The sequence below is a fragment of the Rhinolophus ferrumequinum genome, chromosome X (assembly GCF_004115265.2).
Source record: "Rhinolophus ferrumequinum isolate MPI-CBG mRhiFer1 chromosome X, mRhiFer1_v1.p, whole genome shotgun sequence".
NCBI classification, from domain to species: domain Eukaryota; kingdom Metazoa; phylum Chordata; class Mammalia; order Chiroptera; family Rhinolophidae; genus Rhinolophus; species Rhinolophus ferrumequinum.
The window spans coordinates 2,209,876-2,227,342 of NC_046284.1; the positions used below are offsets into that span (position 1 = coordinate 2,209,876).

Below are 17,467 nucleotides of genomic sequence, written 5' to 3' on the forward strand. Positions count from 1 at the left end.
GGACGCCAGCATTCCCGAAACGCCTGATGCTGTGCTGTGGCTGCACAGAACAGACTTTCAAGAGCTATTTCTCCGAATGTCCTATGGAGCCTCTTGACAACCTTTGGAGGACAAGATCTTCCGTTCACAAGATCTTCCGTTCACTCATGTAATAGAGAAATCAAAATAGGAGTCTGGAAGCTGGAGGTCCCTGGAACTCTAAGCTACCCGTCTTTGTACTTCCTCTGCAGCAGAGTGGCCCAACTGAAACAGCTAAGCACCCCGACCCTGAGCGACATGCTTTTTCTGGGGACTTTTCCAGCAGAGCGAAGGCCCTCGACTGGGCACGCAGAGGGGCTCTGCTCACCCTGCCTATACCATTTCGCCGATGGTTCTAGCACAGTGAAGGCTGGGCAAGGCCTTTCCTTGAAGTCACTAGTGACTTCAAAACCAAGTTTCATTTTCCAAACACTGTCACTGTCTTCTTCCTCCTGCTTCCTGCTCCACACCCCCCGACTCCCCAGGGCTTCTGCCATAGCCTCAGTGCAGCGGTAAGAGGGCGCTATTCGTGTCAAAATAGCTCTGCAACCCCATGCACCGCAGAGGGAGATAGAGACTGGGGGACAGGAAGGCGGAACACATGTCAGAGGGCTCCTTCACATTAAGCACGCCTGCTGTTTCCTAGAATCTACCTGCACAGCTTGGCCCACGTTCTTACCCCATCGTAGGAGCTACAGGAAAGTGTGATACTCAGCGTTCGAGTGAAACACACACAAATGTCTACTGTAACGCACAACTCGTCATTCCCGACTGTTCTGATTGCTTGTTAAAAACGCACATTTTCCCAAACCTGGTGAATCCAAAGCGACAGGAGAGGGGCCTGTGAGTCGGTACTTTCACTGGCATGCCAGCTGATTCCTATCGGAATCCTGGGAAATGCCGCAAGAGGCACGCTCTGTGGTCAGGGCGACCAGGGTCAATTCTGGTTTTGGAACTTCTGACCTGTCTAACTGGAATCTCAAAATGATTCCGCTTTGTAACATTATTAAAAGGACTTTCAAAGCAATTTAAAGAGAATAACAGAGGCCCTAATGTGGAGTAGGTCTCCCCTAAATGCGCGTTCCCCTTTACCCGGAAGACACTGCGGAACTGCTGAAGGCTTCTGAGTAGATCACGTCCTTTAGCTTCAACCCCCACCCGTGACACCCGGGCAAATGGTCGCCCCGCCTCTCAGTAACACCTCCAGTGACAAAAGATGACATTTACTCGCTCCGGAAGCAGGCCATGTATTTTCAGACAGCTTTAATCATTAGCGGTTTCTTCCTCATATTGAGCTAAGATATCCCTTGAGTGACAGAACAAATCTCATCCCTTTTCCACATGACAGGGTGATGTATTTCACTTAGGTACGGGAAGTGAGGGGTAGGTGTGTGGGATCCGCTTGTTTGAGACTCCAGGGGGGCAGGTTCACCCCTTGTCCAGTAAAGAGATCAGGGACTTCATGTGCATGACAAGATCCGAAGCCATTTAGGGGGCAGGGCTAATGAAAGGTATTGAGGAATGGTCAGCGAGGTGGGAAGAGAGCCTGTAAAGGAGGCAGGTGATTGGTGGAAACAAATGTGGTGAAGAGGTCACACCCAGGACAGAACCAGTGAGCCAGTGAAGGAATGTGACTGAGAGCTGGGCTTCTGCTCCTCCGGAACTTTCTGGAGCTGCTTGTAACTACAGCACCGAGCTGAGAAGCAGGTGCAGCCGTCCATCCCTCCCTCCTGAATGAGAGATGGTGTGAAGAAAGAGCAGCAGTGAGGACACGACTGCAGCACTTCCCAAGCCGCATGTTAAGACGGGTTTCTCCAAAGACGGCTTCCACGCTCCGGTCTTCTGGGAAACACCACCTAGTCCGGTCCCTTCTGGAGCCTGGTCCAGTACAAACCTATTTTCCTGCACTTGCCCAACTTCCGGAAGCACTGATTGTTCACACAGCACTATTCACATCTCAACAAACTAGTGTTTCCTGGCACATACTCAGGCAAATGTGGTGAGAAGAGAGACAAGAGGATAGTTTAAGGGACTACTGGTATTGAGGGCATTTTCTCCTGTCTTTGTAAGAATGGGAGAAACTTGAATATGTTTACATGTGGAAGAAAAGGAACCAAGGATCGAGCAAGCCAGGCTCCTGTGGAGGGGTTAGCAGAGCACTTCAGCTGGCTGCTTCAACCAGAAAACATCATTTTTAAGTGTAGTGATCACAAATGTTCACTATTCTCAAGCATATGCACTTTCCTCAGAGGACACACACGTTACCAAGATAAGGGTACGGGCACATTACACAGCTGGAGAAAGTGATCTGCTGCAAACAGAGTGCAGTCTCCAGCCTACCCCCAGACATCGCCGGGGCCAGAGTGGGGTTCCAGGTCTTCCAGGTCAGGCGCTCAGGCCCCAACCCCCTGCCCCGGTGGGGAGAGTTCCAGCACAGGATAGGCGGAGAGGGGAAATCTAAAAATAAAGCTCTCCGAAGAAAGTGCCTGAAGAGCGGCTTCCCACGCACACCGGAGTGCCACATCTGCGGGGGTTGGCAGCACAGAACGGAACAATCCTGACCAAATCCAATCACCAGTACCCTTCAGCAGGGGGCCACAGCACAGTGCTCACTGCCCCCATCAGCGCCCAGTGTCTGGGCGGCAGACGGGAAGCCAGGACTCAGGGACCGAAAACAAGAAGCTGACGAGATCGCCAATGCAGCCTCCCTCCCGCTCGCCTTCCTTCACAGCAAATGTGAAGAAAGCTGCTCTCAACACACAAGGAGTCCAGTCGAAGGCTCATTTTAGAAAAGAACCAGGAAGGGGTCTACTCGTGGGCTTCAGGCGCAAAGCTGGGCTCCACTCCTGCAGTAACTAGGGTCAGGGACTGCAAACTGAAGAAAAAGAAAATCAAGCACCCTGACAAGAGCTGTAACTAGCCCTTATGTCGGTTGGCTATCATCATTTCTCACTCCAAGGACACAGCAGTTGTCACATTGCCGGGCAACTAGCGTAAGTAGCCTCCCCTCCCGATCCCCCCAGCCAGTAGCAGAGACCACTAGAAAAAGTTCAACCCAAGAGTTTGCTACAACCCCACATGTAAGGATTAAGCACACACGCAGGGGGGTGGCTGGTTCAGGGGAGTAACCGCACCACCTCTCTAAGGATTTGAATTTGCAGAGACACAATGTTCTTGGTTGCACCCACTGTTGGAGTTTTGCCAAAGTCCAAACCGGAAGAAGGGTCCTATCGCTAACTCTCCCAGGAGTCCATAGTGTTCGTTTAGCAGTCCAACTCCCCAGGAGCTTTGTACTTTAACCTGACGAGGACAGTACTCGAAGGTATTCATCCATTCCCTCCACCCGCCCTTCCTGAGGAACGTACACCATCCCACCCCAGGCCCCATGTCCCATGATTCAGTGCAGCAGGGAGCGAGCAAACACAATTTTACAAAAAAAGAACGCAACGACCTGTCAGTTCTTTGGTGTCTTAAGAGAGACCCTGTACCAGAACACAGTGGTAGCTGGCATGCTCACATACAAATCCTGAGGTCTATTATGCATATGTGGAGGGGGCCATGCCAAGTTTTCCCCTCAAATCACAGATTGCAAGCAAGTACTTTGAACATTCAAGTGCTATTCGAATGCTGACTGGCAACATCACCCAACAGTCTTTTACAATTAGAGCAAGCTGAAATGTTCCCGCACTGAGTCATCCGTGAGCAGAAAGGAAGAAGGCAGCTCCCCACAGGGAGGAGATACTGACCATGAAGTATGCAACCTGAGCGTCCGTGCAAACTGCTGTTAGCGCTGGGAGTGCACACTCCCTACCCCACTAGCTAAACAAGAAGGCCTGGGGTGCGCCCCCACTGGGGTGCCTCCTCCCGGGGCAGCACAGGCCTGCTGCTCAGAAGTCAACTTACCTGACGTACAATGACCTCTTCTCGCTTGTCCGGAGGGACCCAGATCCAGAGCTCATGCTGCTGTTCATCATTTGTTCTCGTAAGTCATGTATCTTCGACTCAAAGCGACTGTACTCTGTCAGGAAGACAAGGAAAAGGACAGGGAAAGAATGAAGCCAGTGGCCCCAGAGCCCAGGACACTGGGCTTCAAAGCAGCCAGAGCCAGCCCAGCCCATCTTGGCTCTGATAGGCAGAGGCCGTCCTCCAAGCATACAGACACTTCTTTCTCCCCCTATACTAACAGAAGGGAAGAACACACCTGAAAGAGGAGGGCCATGTGGACAGATCAAATGGAAAAGGCTTTTATCTGCCTTGAAATCTCACTGATCCTTTAAAAATAACAACTGGAAAGAGGTTCCAGTGCAGCCGTTATAGATCTTTAGAGCAGGCACTGAGGCCCAAGGAGAGCAGATGGAGAAGGAGAATTTCCCCAAAAGTGGATCGTACAGAACAGATGGCCCTGAGCTGCAGGGTGGAGGGGCTGGAAAGGACCCGAGGCCATTATATCATTGGTAGGCAAGGAAGACAGACGATTTGTTTCTCCATGACGTTTTCTTGAGGGGGCTACTGGAACCCTGTACCAAGGCAAAAAGAGACACACCTCACAATCAGATGAGGAGACCACTGAGTCATTTCCCTTTTAACAAACCGGGTCTTTGGCTTCTGTAACAATGAAACATTAAAAGAGAAAATCTCCCAAACCTAGAAGGTGGCTAAAACCTCTGTCCTCCTACATCATCCACGCCCGGCTTTAAGACCCTCTGACAGCATCGCCACAAGCTTATCACTCTGCAAAGGTGACTACACATTTACGCCCAATTTAACAAAACCTGGACAGGAACATTAACTCTAGCCATTACAACTTTATTAGAAAAGGCCTTTTTATAGGGCTGCTTTGCCGTGACATTCTCCTAGTACATTTTAAATACGATGTTCACATTTACGAGAGAGAGAGAGACAGAGAGAGACAGAGAGAGACAGAGAGAGACAGACAGAGAATTATACAACACTTTTCAGGTTTACAATTGCCAAATAAAATGGGATATATCTAAGGCATAGACTTTAGAAATGGTGGAAAATAGGCATACTTCGTTATGACAAGCTGAATTTAAAGGAACTCAAAATGTATAGCGGGGATTGAAGATTGGGGAACAGCTTTAAAAAAACGAACACATTTCCAGGGAAAAAGAATTCCACAAAAGCATCTTCACACACCATAGAGGGCTGGCAAGAAGCATCCCCACGTAGGCTGTATGACTCTAGCAGCAGAAAACAAAACACCTGTTCCAACACCTGACACTCCCCTTCCCTCAGCAAAGCAACCTGACCTTCATCTGGGTATAGAGGGCAAGGCTGAAGAACCTACAGAGGAGGGAATGGAGCTCTAACTCACGGAAATATCCTCTTCTCAACAAAGTTTCTCTTTGTTCACTCTGGCACCAATGTAGCCACCCGGTTAAACCCACGTGTTCTCTCACTGATCACGCACTGGCGTTATGAGGATTTGTCCTCATTACCTGCTCCCATCCCTGAATCCTACAAGAAGCAGTTAAGTCACTGACTCACCCATTTCAATGTTGGGGGGAAAGTAGAGACAGCAGCTGGACAAGGTCCTGTTCAGAGAATCACAAGGCAACACCTCAGTATCAGAGAGGCGGCCCAACCTAAAGGTAGAGGGTGGTGACTGATCTGTCACGGAAGTGCAGCAGCAGGCCTGGGCACTGGCCCCACCCCAGGGCTTGGCCTCCCCCCTGGCCCTCTCTAGTTGGCTCCTTTGTGGCTAGGAGGAGAACCTGGTGAGACAAAGCGATTTCCGACCAGGCAGCCTTCTTGGGGAAGACACGTAAAAGGCAGAAATATGCATTGAACCCAGAAAAAAAAATGCACCCAACCTATCCTTAAGCCGTTTTTCCCCTTTCGCAATTTGTTTATATATTCCCTTCTTTGGGATTGGCTTGCCTGCTGAACTCCAACTTAGCACCAGGTCATGGCAGTTGCTTAGTAACTATGTTTCTTAAAAAATCCTTTAAAAAACAACCACCAAACCACCATTTCCTCGAAGCTCCTAATCCAAGGTTGATAATGCTGGGCCAGAGGGCCCACTTAAAATAGACTACAGAAAGAGAACAAGGCTATTGCTTTAAGGAATGCACTTTCTGTTTTCTACAAGCTACTAAGCTTTCAACTCTATTAAATTGCGCTGTATTCATTTTTTCCCTTACACTTCTAGCTGCTCATCGGTCTCTGGCTTTTATTTGTAGAGTTATCTAATGTCCACTAGGCACAGAGTGGCCTCTGAATAAATGATTGTTGGGCAAATTAGAAAACTGCGCCCAAGTCGACGCTTCTGTTCTCAAAACTAATAAACCTAATGGTTTATTTAACTGATGGCTACTGGCTTCACCGAGGGCTTGGGAAGGTAGTTAAGTATTCCCATTTACTTCCTTAGCAAGGTTAATTGTTGGGAGCAACTGGGATATATGCATTTTAAACACCCTTTTGAGATGTTAATAACCCACAGCGGGCATCTGATTAGCAGACTTTGTTTATAACAAAGAAAAAATAATTGTAACAAAAACTGTTTACAATAGTCTTAACATAGATAGTACCTCATCCTAATATTAGAGGCATTCTTTTCCAAAGACAGAAGCTCCACTTACAAAGCATCTGAGTTCTAAGACCTCACAGTTGGCCAAGGTCCCTCCTCCCCTTCCACTCATAACTAACGAAACCAAACCATCGCTGGAAGGCGTCTCGGCTAGGCCAGCCTCTAACCCAAAGGGCCCATTTCACATCGGCTACTTTAAAGAAACAACAAGTACTAAAATCTGAAGTCTGCTAAACTGTGTTTTATTCATTTTTTCCCATTCAGATGAACCCAACCATTTGTGACCCACAAAGATATCCTCCTCAGTGAGTCATCGCATCCCCCATTCCCTTTGCTAATCAGAGGGAAACCAGGGGGAGGGGCACAATCAGCCGTCATTCCCTCAAACACAGGGTTTCTCACTGACCACCTCGGGTGCCTCTGAAACATCAGGATTTTGTACTCCACCCCAGACACACTGACTCACAACCTACGGAGCTGGCCCGGGGAATCAGAATTTTTAACAAGCATCAAGGTGATTCTGATGCCCAGTAAAGTTTGACACTGCTGGTCCTGCCTTCCAAAATTGGGTTTTGTTTTGTTAGTTCAGGGAAAAGATAAGGTGAGTGTCCTGCATCGTGTCTCAAAAGGAAGGTACGGCAAGAGATTGGAAGGCTCTCAACAACAACTGGCAATACGATTGCAAACCCCACAGGAAAGCATTAAGAGGCCTCTGTCCAATGTACCTGCAAAGACCACTGATGAGTTCACACTTTTTCAATTATACAAGTAGCTCGTGATTTTTAAAAATCTTTTAACTTTTTTCTTTAGACAGTCCTGTATCATTTCCCCATCCCACTATCCAGAAGGAACCAGTCAGTATTTTTACTACCATGTTTCTCTGAAAATAAGACCTAGCCAGACAATCAGTGCTAATGCGTCTTTTGGAGCAAAAATTAATATAAGACCCGGTATTATATTACATTACAGTACATTATATTATATGACCCGGTCTTATAGTAAAATAAGACCGGGTCTTATATTAATTTTTGCTCCAAAAGACGCATTAGAGCTGATTGTCTGGCTAGGTCTTATTTTCAGGGAAACACAGTATGTATCCTTGCAGACTTACCAGGATTGACAATTAAGTTTGCGAACTTATCCTAGAAAAAGTGCTACATGCCTCATTGTTGAATAGCACTACGGTCACCTTCGAAGTACTCCCCTTGATAAGCTATGCGCTGATGCCAGCGCCTAGTCCACCCTTCAAAGCAATTTTGTAACTCTTTTTCTGGAATGGCCATCAGAGCTGTCGTCGTATTACCCTGGATGTCCTGAGTGTCATCAAAATGTCTTCCTTTCAATATTTCCTTTATCTTTGGGTAAAGAAAGAAGTCATTGGGGGCCAGACCCGGTGAGTAGGGAGGGTGCTCCAATACAGTTATTTGTTTACTGGCTAAAAACTCCCTCACAGACAGTGCCGTGTGAGCTGGTGCATTGTCGTGATGCAAGAGCCCTGACTTGTTGGCGAAAAGTTCGGGTCATCTAACTTTTTCACGCAGCCTTTTCAGAACTTCCAAATAGTAAACTTGGTGAACTGTTTGTCCAGTTGGTACAAATTCATAATGAATAACCCCTCTGATATCAAAAAAGGTTAGCAACACCGTTGCAACAAGTTCACGAACTTAATTGTCAGACCTCGTAATTCCATATACAGTTGACCTTGAACATGGGTTTGAACTGCACAGGTCCGCTTGTACGTGGGTTGTTTTCAATGAATACTGTAAATGTAACTTCTCTTTCTTATGATTTTCTTTAGCTCACTTTATTGTAAGAATACAGTATGTAATACAAATAACGTATAAAATAGGTGTTAATGGACTGTTCGTGTTATCAGTAAGGTTTTCCAGTCAAAGGTAGGCTACTAGTAGTTAAGTTTTGGGGGAGTCAAAAGTTATGCACAGATTTTTGACTGCATGGGCACTGTTTAAGGGTCAAGTGTATACTGTTTATATACATACACACAACTCATACATTCACAGTCATCTCCCAACTGATGTACACTTAAATTGTTTACAATTTTTTAAAATTTATTGGGGTGACAATTGTTAGTAAAATTACATAGATTTCAGGTGTACAATTCTGTATTACATCATCTATAAATCCCATTGTGTTCACCACCCAGAGTCAGTTCTCCTTCCATCACCATATATTTGATCCCCCTTACCCTCATCTCCCACCCCCCACCCCCCTTACAATTTTTAATATTACCATCAATGCTGCTCTGTATATTTCAATAAGCATCACCATAGCATACATTCCTGGAAGTGAAACGACAGGATCAAATTATATTCACATGAAAAAATTTGATTGGCACCACCAAACTGAACTCCTACATTCTAAAACCTTTATGACTGGAAGTGAGAATGAACTGCTGTTCTAAAGCTTCCGGAGGCTTTTCTGTTTCTGAAGAGGTGGAGGCAGAATTTACCTTTGAGGACAGATTGATCTTTTGTTTGGGGAAAAACACTTTAATGAGCCTTTTGGTTATGCCCAAGTAAAGCCAAGACTGTTTTCTGGAATAGACAAAGACAAACAGGAGCCTCAAATGTTCTCTCTGCATAATCACAGAAAAGCTATGTGACACTCGATCTACCTGTAGAAATATCTACTTCTAGACTTGACCACTCTGCCTCCCCAAATCTCCGTGGTACTGTAAATAACACTCCCTTTCCCCTGGGGCATAAGCAGTGTTTCTTCAAGTTTTGCTGATATTTGTTTCTAATTGCTTCCTCAATCCATCTATTTCTTTCCAACTTTCATCTCATTGTCTTACTGTTGGTTTTGTCTCATTTTCTCTTGAGTACTTTATCTCTTGCCTTGATTTAGGTCACATTGTTTCATCTCTTCTCTGGACCACTGCTGTATTTGTTAACTGCTCATCTGCCACCAGGCTCTCCAAACTCCAGTACAACTTACATTCTTATTTGAAAAAAGCCTTCCTAAAACTTTAACTTGCAGCCCCCGCCCCCCAGTATCTACAGTAACTCAACAGCAACTCGAGTATTTTATATTTGAATGTCTCCACTAAACTTTCAGAGACTGCAACAACCACCACCCTGCCCTCCCAGCCTGTCCCTCCCGTGTCTCAGGACACAGATCCTCTTTTGAGCTAGTCTGCCTGAAACTCTTGAACGTAACTTGTTCATTCCTACCTGTTATTCCCTTCTCCTGGACTTTTCTCCCTGACCTGACACCAAATATCCTTTATGTCCTTCATCACCTTGCTTTCATTATTCCAGAAGTTTTATTCATTCATTTATTTGTTCAAACATTCATTGAATGTCTACTGTGTGCCAGGCACTGTGAGAGCTGCTAGGTATATAATGGTAATGAAGTTTCTAGAAATTACCATCATGAAACAAACTCTTTAATTACAATTGTGACAATTGCTATGAAGACGATGCCAAGAGAGAAACTAACAGGGTGACCTAACCTACTGCGGGGAGAGGTACAGGGGAGGTGTTAACAAAGGTTTCCCTGAGGAAGTGACACTTAAGCTGAGCCTTTAAGGATGAAGAGTTGGCCAGGGGAAGAGGGGTGGATGAAGCATTCCAGACAGAAGGAACAGCACACGTGAGAGTACAAAATGTCTGGATCACAGGGAAGTAAGGGGCACTGGCAGATCAGACTAGGGAGGTAGGCGGCCATCGGATCATGGAGGCCTAATGGACTATGGGTAAGGATTTCTGCTTTTATCCTGAGAGTCACGGAGAGAAGTCACTGAAAGATTTTAAGTAAAGGAATGACATAATGGGTGGGTACGTTTGGGTGTGTGTGTGTGTGACTTTGGCTGTTATGGGGAGAGTAAGTGTGCCATGTAAATTTAAGTTTCTCGACAGCAGAGAACTACGCTTTCTCTTTTTGTCTAGGCCCTCCAGCCCCTAGTATAAGTAGCCCCCCCCCCCAGTCTCTGCTCCAGTCTGTCCAAGGTTGGGAAGCTCTCTATTCCTTAATCATTAGACAACACTATTCAAGACAAAATTCTTGGGTTGCAGGCCATCTCTTTTGCCAGCTGAACCTAATTTGGGTGTGTAAAACAACATAAAATATGATGAGTTCTCTCCTTCCTAATAATATGAAGGAACAGTTTAAAGGTCAAAGAGCTGGGAAAGCCTGGAACAGGTTTCAAGACTACAGAATAAGACTGAATAGAAGGTAAAGTGTAAACAGGGGAAGGGGAGGTGATGGAAGGTTGGGGGTCAGATTATAAGAGCTTGGGATACAACTTTTCTTACTAGGCTGTGGGAACCACTGAAATGTTTAAATAGGAAAGGGATATGATTAGAACTAGGTTTGAGGGAAGATTATTCTGAGAATATAACAGAACCTATTCTACTATTACCACAGACAATGGCTTCAGAGGCCTGACATAGTATGGGGGGCAACTGAGGATAGAAAGAAGAAACAAGAATCCCTAAATATGTTGGATCTACAAAGACATACTTTTACATCTGCTTGGATGTAGAGTGAGAAAGGACCAAAGGCAACTTCTGGGTTTTTTTCCTGAAAGACCAGGAAAAGGCAGGATAATATTTGCCATAATAGAGAATGGCCATCATGTCCTCAAAACAACTTACCTCTTCTGCAGACTAAATACTGCTAACTTCCTTAATCATTCTTCACCTAACATGGCTTCCAGACCCTCCACTGCTGCTCCCTTTTAAAATCTAGTACCCGGCATTTGTGGTGATGTCACTTCCTTCACAAAAGTATAAGCTCCTTGATGTGGTTTTTGTTTCCTTCTCAAAGTTTAACATGGCAATCTGCACCCCTGTTGAGTCAACAAACTTTTATTGAGTGTGTTAACTGGATCTTGCTGTAAAGATCCGGCAGGACAAACCTGGGCACTGTAATTCTCAAGTTCTGGCTCCTCAGGAAACAACGTAAGAAAAAAGAACACAAAACTTTCTCCCTCTACCTACCCCAAAAATGCTAAAAACTGACCGACAAAAAACCACAAACCACTTCTGCAAAACACTGCCATGTCACCGGTTTCAGGATCTAGTTAATAGCCTCCTAAAGCGTCTAAAGGGCCTGAAACGACACTGTTCACTACTAAGAAATGGACATCTTCCCTCTAAGACTTGGCTCTCAAATCCATCTACCTTCCTCATGACAGAAAAATTGTCTCCTCAGAATAAAAAGCGACATTTGTCATTAATTTGGAAAAGCTGACAAGGGACTCCGTTTCCCAGCTGATAGAAACTTTCTTTGGTTCTATTTGACTATGGGTAGGAATACGGTGTAGAGACAGGAAACAAACGGCAGCAACAAAGGGGACTTATTCTGTGTGGAGTGTAGATTACCAATGATTTGAATCAAGATACAAAAGGGAAACGCTACAAAATAAAATAAAAGCCATGCCTATCAAATTCAGAAATGACAACGAAGCTGGGGAGACAACTGAATGACAGACTTCAGATGCAGACTGTGACAGGTAGGAACAATGGGAAGACTCAAATAAAAATAAAGTAAAAAAGAGAAATGTAATTTCCTGACCTTGAGTGCCCACACAAATACTGAGTAGGACAGACAGGCCTGAATAATAGCACGTGTCTTGCTTGGCTATGAACTCAAAAGAAGTCAATAGCTGCCCAAAGGCTCATTTGTTCTTCCGGAAGTGCAGGTGTTCCAATCTCAAAGTCATACAGCCCTCATTTGCCATTGCTGACCTGCCCTGAGCTCAGAGTAATCACCCATTGTGAAAATGCACGGGACTCTGGTGGAAATGAAGTGACAACCTCATGAGAGAGCCACGGATTTTGATGAGTATGAATTGTGTTTAAAACCTTTGCAGTGCAAACCCTCAGGATGTGTCTGAATTACAAGCATCTGTCCCAACAGTATAGCTCACATTTTCAGAAGTAATGGACGGAGCTAAAAGCACAAAATCCACGGAGAAGAGAAGGTCCCTGCCACCCCAGTGTGGACATATGTACATGAACCACCAAACAGCACATTTCTAGGAATCACAAACTTGTCTCTATAAAAAGAATCTGAAGCCTATTACTTGGGTGAGTTTCTAATTACAGGGCCCACTATTTAAAGAATCTGACACCTCTAAAACTGGACGATTCCTCAAGTCCCTTCGAATTTTGACATAATTATGATTTTATGGCCAAATCAACGAGGGCCATAAGGAATGAAACCTAGGACTAGTCTAATTTAAGTGTTTAATATGATCTAGAAGAGGGAAATCTTCACACCTGCAAATAATCCTAAGTTTTGGGGTGAAAAAAATACCAAATCAATGGGCATAAATTGCAAAAAGAAATGTTTTCTTAAGTCCATGTGAGAAGGCAGAAGAGTGGCAAATTTTTAGAACAACGGCCTTGGAACTGACTAACCCAGGACAGCAACCTCAGTATCATTGTTCTGGTCCCTGCACTGTCACAAGGTGCTCTCTCAGCCACACACACACACACACACACACACACACACAGAGCACCGTGATCCTGGGAATGAAACAGAAAACACGACATGCAACATCTGCGCATCATAAGAGTCCGGTTTACCCCAACTGACTGGATGTTCTATCCCCCAAGAGCTTAGCGAGGATGCACGAAGAACTACTGGGGAAAGTACTAGAGCGTAGAAAGGCTTCAGAACATTCAGCCACCTGGTCTGAGTAGAATGAAAAATGCTTTGATCTCACATCAAGCTAAGAAAAAGTTAGCCAGAGGACTTGCCATTGGTCCTTCTCACCCATTCCAGATCAGCTAACAGACCGATCAAAGCTTCAAATAGGGCCTTTTCTTTATTTCAAAGGAACTTCACACAGCATAGTCACGTGCAGGCTTCACAAAGCGTTTAGCTCCTGTAACCCATAAGCCAAAGTATATAAGAACCACTCCAAGACAAAACACCTCCCCCAGAAAACAGGAGAATGAAGTCACAATTGTACTTGCCCCTGCTCTCAAGGTAGTAGTGGGTACTCTTGTTCACAAAGACCTGTTCCACTTAACAGAGATGCTGCAATATAGTGAATGAAACACAACACTTGAAGACTAAGCTTGCGAACTCGAGTTAATGGAACTAATTTCTAGGTTCTACCACATTGACTGAAAGTCTCGATTCGAATGTTCTTTACAGCAATCACTCCAACAGGATCACCAATTCTCTGACAGTCTTTATTGGGGTATCAACTGAATCTCTTTGGGGTAGTTGCTGTGAAAAAAACCTAGAAGATGGGACCTAGAGAAAGACTCATTATTTGTCAAAACATCTATGGTCATTTTTCAGTCACTGATAATCCCAGAGTAAAATATTACAGAACAGAAAAAGAAACCCCAAATCCAAATCATGTGTGCGCGTGCGCACGGATGTGTGTGTGTGTGTGTGTGTGTGTGTGTGTGTAATAAAGGATTATTTAATAAGTGGTACTGAGGCAAATCATTCAACATTTGGAGCAAAAATAAGGTAGTATCCTACGTTGTATCATAAATAAGCTTCAAGCAGGTTAAGGTTTTAAATGCAAAAACAAAATCATTAAATAACTAGAATAAAACAAAGGTGGGTATTTATTTGCTCTCAGGGCAGGGAAGGCCCTTCCAAACCTAAGGGCAGAGGCAAAATATGCAAAAGAAAACAATGATACATTTGACTACATAAAAACATACAACATCTGTACGTCAAAATAAAATGAAGCAAAAAAGCAAAGTACAAACTGGGAAAAATCTTTACAATGTATATGACAAAGAATTAATATTCTAACTACATTAAAGCTTTTACCCATCAGTAAGAACTTATGAACATATCTCAAAAGGGACATAGGGAAAGGCATGAACAGGCAATTCACACACACAAAAAAAAAGACCAATGAGAGAAACACACACACACACAAACGTTCAATTCGATTATTAACCAAAGAAATACCAATTAAATAATACCATTTTTTACCTATCGAATTTGCAGAGATTTAAAAAAATAATACTCCATTGTTAGCAAGGATCTCTTATACTGTTGGTGGAGGTGGAGACCAATTTAGCAAAATATGTCAAAAGTCTTAAAAACAGGTTCATCCTCTTTGGCCCAATAATTCCATTCCAAAGAATTCATTCTGAGGAACAATCACTGATTCAACAAAGAAGAAAAAAAAAGGCTCATACAAGGATAGCCATCAAAGTGTTATTTATAAGATTAAAAAACTGGAAATACCTAAATGCCCACCAATAAGGGGATAGTTGCATGAGTTACGGCACACATGTGATGGAATTGTATTTCCCTCTAAACTTTTACACAGTGGTTATTTCTGGAAGTGATTACAGGTGATTGAAATCTTTTTCTTTGTATTTTTTCTGTATTTTCCAATTTTCTACAAATCTCAATGTAATACTTTTATATCCAGGGAAAAATAAATATAACTTGAGGGAGGTGGGGAGGAAAATGAATAGGATAGGCCCAAGGACAAAGCCAGGCCACACGTGTACTAGAAGCTCCCCTCCACACTGCTCCTGGCTCCTTCACCATGTTCCCCTGGGATCGAGGATTCAACCAGTTACAGACAAATCCACTTAAACGTATTATCACTATTGTCACCTGGCCATCTTCTCCGAGACTGGTCCAAAGAAGCTGAAATCTGCATATACCACATCTGCCGTATTTTCCTGACCTACCAGTCCAGGAACCCTGTCTGTCCATCAAGGCAACCTGGTCAGTCTGACATGACTTATCCGACCTTGGTGAATCAATACTTCTTCCTGTGCTCACCACTTCTTTTTCCAAGCGTTTAGAAAAAACTCTTGATCATCTAGTCTGGAACTTAACCCCCAATTTGCAAAATCTCTTTATTCTTTTTGAAAATTTTGAATTATTCAATCAACCATGCCTGTGTACTGAAGCCTCAATAAAAACTGAAAGAAATGAAGTTTGAAAAAAAAAAAAGAAAAAAAAATTTAAGGACATGGATCCAGGTCCATAATGTACATATTTATACAAAATATGTGAATCTTCTTCTATGGGTCTATTCAAATTTTTTATCACTCAATTTCATCAAGTGGAAAAATCCCCAAATCTCTAGGGCCTTTGCTTTTTTAAGATATCTAAATTCAGTGAAAAGTAAACAAAGGTCCACTTCAAGAGGATGAAAGCGTTATCACAGGAAAGAAGACGGGAAGACAAGACGCTTATTAAAGGAAGACTGTTATTAGCTGAAGACTGTGTGATTCAATAACAGTCTAGGTACAGATAGAAACCTGTAAACTAAATTCACAACTCACTTCCACTTATCTAACACAGAATTTGAGTTAGAGGACAGATCATTTTGCACAGTCCCCTCATTTCATAGATCAGAAAATTAAGGCCCAAAGAGGTACTAATATAAGATCACTCACCCACTTAAGGGTAGTCAGAACAAGACAACTGCCATAAGGTGGATGGACACACAAGGACGGACACACACACACTTACACACACACACACACACACACACACACTTTTCTTAAGAGGAAAGGGAGCAAACACAGTATTTTTGAAATTTCTGTGACAATAAGCCCAAATTATTCTACTTCTCTTATTTCTCTGCTTAAAAACAATAAAACCATCACTCTTGTGGAATAGAAGTCTAAATCTTTAAACAAAGCAACAGTGTAAACTCAGGGTCAAGATTTCAACAAGCAACACATTAAATTAAAAAGAAATCCTAAAAAGCTATAACCACAAAAGAACGAATTCTTTCCCGTTGCCATATGTTATTCTAATCACTCTACCCCATCAGAAGAGCCAATGTTTTACAGACACCAGAGCTCCTAGGATTTTGCCTCGAACCATCTAACAAGAACAAGAAAGCACCTGTCCAGGTAGGTTCAGAATGCTTTGCCAACTGGAGCTACCATGTCCTTGGGCTACATGGAAGACTGAAAAGCCGGGGGCGTGCACGTATGTGAAGTTCGGCCCCAGGAGGCGAAACTGGAAAGAAGGCTAACATTTTTTTCTCTTCTAAGTTTGAAAAACAGGGTGGGCCTAAAAAGGGTATATAGCCGCTTTGGGGAAAAGTCTGGCAGTTCCTAAAAAACAAATGTTAAGATACCTTAACATTAAGATACTACAGCAATTCCACTACTAGGTACATATATACCCCAAAGAACTGCAAACAGGAGCAGACCAAATCGTGCCCGTGAATGTCCACGGCAGCAGTACTCACAATAGTCAAAAACGGTGGAAACAACCCAAAAGCCTGCCGACTGAAGAGTGGATACACAAAATGTGCTCTACCCGTAGGATGGAATAGGATTCAGCCTTAAACAGGAATGAAGTGCTGACACACGCTACCACATGGATGGACGTTAAGAACATCACACTAAAGGAAAGAGGCCACACACGAAAGACCACACAGCGTATGATTCCATTTATACGAACCAGGCAGAAAAGGTAACTTTATAGAAACAGAAAGTAGATTAGTGGTTGCCTGGTGCTACGGGAGGGGAGGAGTTGGGGGGAACAGTGAGTGACCACCAATGGGACAGGGCTTCTTTTTAGGGTGAGAAAACTGTCCTATAATTCATGGTGGGGACAGCTACTCCCCTCTGAACATTCTAAAAACCACTGAATTGTACACTTTACATGAGTGAATTACAAGGTATGTGAATAAGCTGTTGAAAAAAAAAGGTGAGCCCTGCCGTTTTTATCAGGTCAGCATTCCTAGCTGAAGTTATCTACTCCCAATCCGTAAACCCCTCCAGCACATGGTGATAAGAGTGAAACTTATTCCCTTATCCTCTCGGTCCCCTCTAATCACCTGAGTAATAACACAGTGGCCTACTCTGCTCTCAAGTCAGAATGGAAACCGTGGGAATCGAATCAGGGGACCTAACAAAGCAAAAGTGAATGACAAACAAGCACGTGAGAAGATGTTCAGCA

The 17,467-nt window shown here is 43.9% G+C and overlaps 1 protein-coding gene across 9 annotated transcripts in view; it reads right to left on the reverse strand.

Annotated features, from left to right (window-relative positions):
* The window catches only part of DLG3 (discs large MAGUK scaffold protein 3), a 49,946-nt gene that overhangs the window by 18,104 nt on the left and 14,375 nt on the right, over window positions 1–17,467 (reverse strand). For 8 of the 9 annotated variants that reach the window (XM_033112499.1, XM_033112491.1, XM_033112486.1 and 5 more), the window contains one exon: window positions 3,922–4,036. In XM_033112499.1, coding sequence (XP_032968390.1) covers window positions 3,922–4,036 — 115 coding nt within the window. Of the gene's footprint in view, window positions 1–3,921; window positions 4,037–5,526; window positions 5,640–17,467 lie in introns of those variants that run through there. The other variant, XM_033112526.1, reaches the window with a different exon arrangement.